The sequence below is a fragment of the Propithecus coquereli genome, unplaced genomic scaffold, assembly GCF_000956105.1.
Source record: "Propithecus coquereli isolate 6110/MARCELLA unplaced genomic scaffold, Pcoq_1.0 Scaffold440, whole genome shotgun sequence".
In the NCBI taxonomy this organism is placed as follows: domain Eukaryota; kingdom Metazoa; phylum Chordata; class Mammalia; order Primates; family Indriidae; genus Propithecus; species Propithecus coquereli.
In genome coordinates, this window is record NW_012150175.1 from 1,294,485 (window position 1) to 1,300,484 (window position 6,000).

Below are 6,000 nucleotides of genomic sequence, written 5' to 3' on the forward strand. Positions count from 1 at the left end.
AAAATATATAATTCTTGGTCTTAGAAATCAACTTTTATGAAAAAAAAGAGATAAGTCCTCCAACTCGATAGTACAAACATGTGCATTTTCGAGTTTAACTTGCTGTATTCAGATCTCAGTAGGTGGAGGGAGCCGTGGCGGTCCTACGGCTTTTAGGAATACTATGCTTCCCACTGGGTAGAGAGTTCACTGATGTCCTGGGGCTCGTGTGGATTAATGCCAATGTCCAAAATCTCTCCCAAACAAGCACCTCACTGAATACTGTCCTATTAATGCTCCCAGGTCTTTTTGAGATAGTCTGGAAATATTTTCTGGTTCAAAACCAAAGGCTTCAGAAAGCTGAGTAACATACTCTGGGTTATTTGGCATACTTAATGGGAAATTGGGACTAAGAGCTAAGAGGATAAACATCTGTTTTTTTCAATCAGCATAAAACAATAGTTTTAAAGTGCTCTGAACTTTGCAGAGAAGGTTAAAACATGATTCCTGTTGAACTTTGTGGCTGCAGGTTAAGCCTTTAAAATACCAGCACATTTTGAATTACTATTTTTTCTCAGAATTTTCCAATCCTTTTGGAGGAAGAAGGTAGGCTATTAATTATTACATTTTCTAATTTATTAAAATATCACTTCCTCTGTCATCTGAGGACATGATCTTCAGTGGTGCCACAAAAGGAAGCTGTCAGATGTTAGGTCGATCAACCACTAAGTAATGACTGAGTACCTACTGGATGCCATGCTAGGCTTGGCAGCGCCATCTCTGTGAACAAGGGTGCCCTGTGCCTTTGTTTTTATCTGTCAGTTAAGTTTTCCTGGACAATTTTCAGATCAGAGGGATGAAGAGCTGCCCACCTTATTGCATTTTGCTGCAAAGTATGGACTGAAGAACCTCACTGCCTTGCTGCTCACCTGCCCGGGAGCCCTACAGGCGTACAGTGTGGCCAACAAGCACGGCCACTACCCCAACACCATCGCCGAGAAGCATGGCTTCAGGGACCTGCGGCAGTTCATCGATGAGTATGTGGTAAGGTCAAGGCGAGAGGCCCCGGGGTCGGAATACACTATGTGCTTCTAGGGCTGCCTTTCACCAAAGACGTGGACAGACTTCCTCTCTAGCACGTCCTCGTGCACCTCTTCTGGCAGTGGGTGGTATGTGTGGGCTTCAGAGATGAGCCCTGGAAGTCACATGGACCTGGGTTCAAGTTCCTGTACCCACACTTGTTAGCCATGTGACTTTGGGCAAGTCACATATCCTCTCTCAGTTTCCTAATATGCAGAAGGAAGATAATAATAGTCCTAATTCTGAAGTTGTTTTGAGAATAAAAGTAAATAAAGCATGTAAAGCACTGAAGGCTACCCTTAAGGAATTTACAGAGACATTTACAGAGTGAATATGCCGAAGGTACGTCCCCACCTCCCTCCACCGCACCTTGGTGTGATGCTTCTAGCTACCTTGTCCACCTTCAGGCCCCGGGGGAACTGTGGTTAGGATCGGCTCCTTCCTGAGCACAGACCACAGGAAAGCTCTGCACTTGAGAAGACATCGGCGAGGCCCAACTCTAAGGCAACACTCCTGTTGATGGTCACTCTTCCTGACCCCTTGCCTGGGTCTGCCCCTTACGACAGGCAGATTCACTTGGTTTGTCTGCTCATGTGGCCTTGGACCCCCCTTGATCATTGACTTCTGGGTCTTTCTCTGAGTCTGATCTCACCTCATCTCTACATCATATTCCATGCCCCAGTATTGCCTCAGTTGTCTGGGACGCAGCTGCTCTTCCTGACTCCACCTGTTTCTGATTTTCTTACTTCCCAGATGCACAGAGGACACCTGAGAACAGCTCAGCCTCTCATGTGGAGCTGTGACCTCCAAAGGAGCAAAAAACACATTATAGTCTTGCTCTTTACCTCCAGACAGGAGTGAGCCTGATGCCTCCCCAGAAATTTAACTCTGTGCTCTGTATTGGGGAATCTACAAGGCAGTGACTCCCCAAGGCACACAGAGCAGACTTCCTAATGTTTCAGGGTGTAAAAGTGTTTTGAATACAATACATCGGTCCTTGTTCTGGGCATCACTTGCATAAATGAGACTAAAAGGTGCTCACAGTCTTAGAGTATTTACTCAGCTTTTCTTAGAAGCCACAAATGTACAAAATGTAGCATTTCATTTCCATGCCAATAGCCTTTATTAAGGACGTACTGTGTTCATAGTAGTAACTAATAGCTATTGAATTTATTTGACTTGAAAATGCATTATCTCATTTAATCCTTACCACAGTCATTTGAAGTGGACGGTATTGTGATTCCCGTTTTACAAATGAGGAAAAGGGCTTAGAAAGGCAGAGCAGTTGTGCCCACAGCCACAAACTAGAAAGGGCAGAGATGGGTTTTGAACCGAGTTTGATGCTAAAGCCAGGGCTTGTTATCCTGCTGTATCTAACAAGGAGGTTAAAAATACACTTTCAGTTCGCCCTGAAGTTACTCTGGTTCCTATCATCTTTGCTGTCTGACTATAGTCACCTTCAGCCCATACACCTTCAGCGTTGCTGTTGCTGCCGAAAGCTTGTCCCTACATGTTGCTTATGGCCTCTGAGAACTGTCCCATTTCCTTTTTCCACCACATCAAAGCCAGAGGCCAGACCTTGAGTCTGCAACGCTTCACAGCTGTCACCTGGTCCTCTTGGGTCTCACCAGGAAGCTAGCAGAGTGTCAGTAAGAGATTAGCTCTCTTGGGGTAGTGATGATGAAAACGAGGATTTTTGTGGGTTAGCGCTGAAACAGGGATTGTGAAACACCAAAGTTTCTTACCAGGAAAAGTTGTGCAGAGGTTTCGGAGAAGTCAGCTCTCTGGCTTCCCAACACCTGGAGGCAGGAGGACAGGGACAGCCTTTCTGGCATCAGGCACTTCATCCAAGACCATCCCTCCTCTTGGGCATATAAGACGTAAAACTGAAGGAGGAACCCTGGAAACTCGGGCACTTTGAAGAAGCCAGCAGAAGGAACGGAGACTAGTTACTGAGGGACCTCTGACCACACATAGTGCAAGAACACCTTAGCTGCAGCCCTCTTGAGCCCATTATAATTTCCGTGTGGCTACTCAGTGAAGGTCATACCTTCTTGTGTGATTTGTTTCTTTTTGAGGGTCCACTAGGGTATAGTAGGAAGATCAAAAGCCAGTAAGGCAAGCCCTTGAGTCAGACACTAGATTTTTCTGAGCTTTGTTTTTGTCTTCTGTAAACTTGGGACCATTATACCTTTCTCAAGCAGTGGTGTAGAGAATACGAAATAATGTATAGACAAATTCCTGGCATTGTACCTGACACATAATAGATGCTCATGGGAAAGTAATTTTTAGTTGTGTCCTCTGGTCCTTGGACATTTAACGAGTATCTCTTGAGTGCATAATTCATGCTTAGTGTTGCGGGAAGATACGAAGATTAAAACAAGAAACAAAACAAAGAAACAAAAAAGGGTGAGAAGCCTGGCCTCAAGGAGCTTCCGGTCAGGAGGGAAAAATCTAGATACACTCAAACAATTACAACCCTGGGGACCTTGACTTTGGCCCCCACAAGCCCACTTGGGGGCTGAATCCGCCTGGAAAGCCAGCGGCTCTCGTCTTCTCTTTCAGGAAACTGTGGACATGCTCAAGAGTCACATCAGAGAGGAGCTGATGCAAGGGGAGGAGGCTGACGCCGTGTACGAGTCCATGGCCCACCTCTCCACAGACCTGCTCATGAAATGCTCCCTCAACCCCGGCTGCGATGAGGATCTGTACGAGTCCATGGCTGCCTTCGCCCCGGCTGCCACCGAAGACCTCTGTAAGTGACACAGCCCACTTCTGCTTCCATTTTTGTTTTTTTGCCGAAAAACAACTTTTTTCATTCTGGTCTTTGAGGGGGAAGTCCTTGCTTACCCCTGCCCCAACCCAGAGACATGAAGATCCTGTTTTATACAAAGTTAGATCTGGAGTTATATGCTGTGACAAGCAGAATCCTTCTCCAAACTTCCTCTGCTGTGACTGTGGGGAGAGTTTAGGCAAGGGTCTGGGAGTTAGACTTGATAAGGCATTGCCTTGTGATCTGAGAAGCTAACTCAGTGGCTCTCGGCCCTGCCAGTCCCAATGGGACCTTTTTATCACAAACTGTTCATAATACCCCGTTTCCCTACCCTGACATAGGATTTATATTCAATATAACCTACTTACATATAAAATTCTCAGAAGTCAGTTGTACTTCCCTGATTGAAATACAAAAGAGAAATAAAGGGAGAGGACATACCAGGCAGCCTGCACCAGGGGACGTGGTGAAATAGTCAGGTGCAGACACCACACTCAGAATCACCGTCCATGTCATGGCCTCAAATATTGACCGACACACATCTGTTGTCTGGGGGACTCACATGCCAAAAGCAATGCTGGCATCAGTGCCTGGATTTTTCTAAAAGGTAAACAACCCTTCACAATATCCTCTCCATTTTCATAGTAATTGAATCCCTGGAAAATTCAGTGAATGCAAAGATATTATGAGATGTGATTATATATGAAACAATTTAGGTTCTAGGCTCCAAAAATTATAAGCAGGTTTTAGGGGGAGAGGTAACCTGATTTTATTGAATTAATATATAGTAAACTTATTTTCAAAACATCATACTCCAGGACATGATTTTTCTTGCAAATTGCGTAATGCGAACAGTGAGGCTCACTAGCGCTTCCCAAGGCAGCCGTGTGTTGTGGAGCCAGCCCGGTTTGTAGCCGCTTGGCAACTTGAAAAGTCACCGTGCCAGAGGGGTTCTGGTTGCCGTGGAGCTAGAAGGAGGATAACAGGAGGGAGGAAGGCTGTAGAATTTGGCTGCTTTTTGGACGGGGAAAGGAAAACCACCACAGTTTTCATTTGCCAGATTATATAAACTCTGAATTTTCTGAGTCTAGACAGGATTTGGCTTGTGTTTTTGCCTCTGTGGCTGTTGGGTTTAGAATGATCTGTCGCTTTGAGAATGATCACTTACCTTCTGGCTCAGAAGAAGCAGCAACTTGGACCTGGGGAGGAATCACTCATTTTACTAACAGTGACTCTCTAGGTGAGAAGGCAGCTTAGTTCCTAAAGAAGTGGGACAGGGGACAAACTGATAACTCAAAGGTGCATATTTGCAGTACTACCCAGCCCAGTAACAACTCAAAACATCTGGCAGTGCTTTGAAGTCAACAGACTACTTTTATCTCATCTGACTATCCTTGGGATTGTTGGATAGAATTATCTGCATTTTACAGAAAACTAAAGCTTGAAGAGATTTAGTGACTTACTTAAGCCCCAGCAAGGGAGAACTGGATCAGGAATCTGGGTCTTCAGATTGCCAAGGGACAAATCTGTCTGCTGCCCCCTGGGGATCTAGGGCTCTCCTGGCCCACCCTTCTAAAGTCTGCATTAATCAGTCCTGGGATGGACACTCACACAGGCTCTATTGCTAAATGTCTAAATAGCCAGGTTCATCAGTGCCGCCCTCTGTTACCACTCACGATGGTAACCCTAGATGCTGAAAATACACACATTAAGGAAATTAGGCTGTGCTCATTCACTCACAGGACAAACATTATGGAGTGCCAGGCTTTAGGCCAGTTCCCTACCACTGATTTGGAGACCACCTAATCATTGTTGGGACAAACCTTTCTGACTTGAGTTTGGGAAAGGGTTGGTAATGAGGTCCCCTTCTCCAAAGGGAATCCCAAACAACCATACGTTGGAAGGTTGGAGAGGAAGCTGCCATTGTTGAATGAAGTAGGGCTGGGGAGAGGGGTTGGGTTCTGACCCTGAGATTTTATGATCCCGCTCCAATCTCTCCTTTCTCTCCTTCCCCTGAACTCCTGTGGGTGTACACACACACACACACACACACACACACACACACACACACATACACACAGGCGCGCGTGCGTGCACACACATACACACTGGTCTTTAGTTTAGATATGCTGCCACCAGGTGGTAGCTATGCGTCTTTGTTGTCAGAC

General features: G+C 45.7%; 1 protein-coding gene across 3 annotated transcripts in view; it reads left to right on the plus strand.

Moving 5' to 3' along the window:
• The window catches only part of PIK3AP1 (phosphoinositide-3-kinase adaptor protein 1), a 108,240-nt gene that overhangs the window by 61,970 nt on the left and 40,270 nt on the right, over positions 1 to 6,000 (plus strand). For all 3 annotated transcript variants that reach the window (XM_012654515.1, XM_012654516.1, XM_012654517.1), the window contains 2 exons: positions 827 to 1,023; positions 3,625 to 3,814. In XM_012654515.1, coding sequence (XP_012509969.1) covers positions 827 to 1,023; positions 3,625 to 3,814 — 387 coding nt within the window. The remainder of the gene's footprint in view (positions 1 to 826; positions 1,024 to 3,624; positions 3,815 to 6,000) is intronic.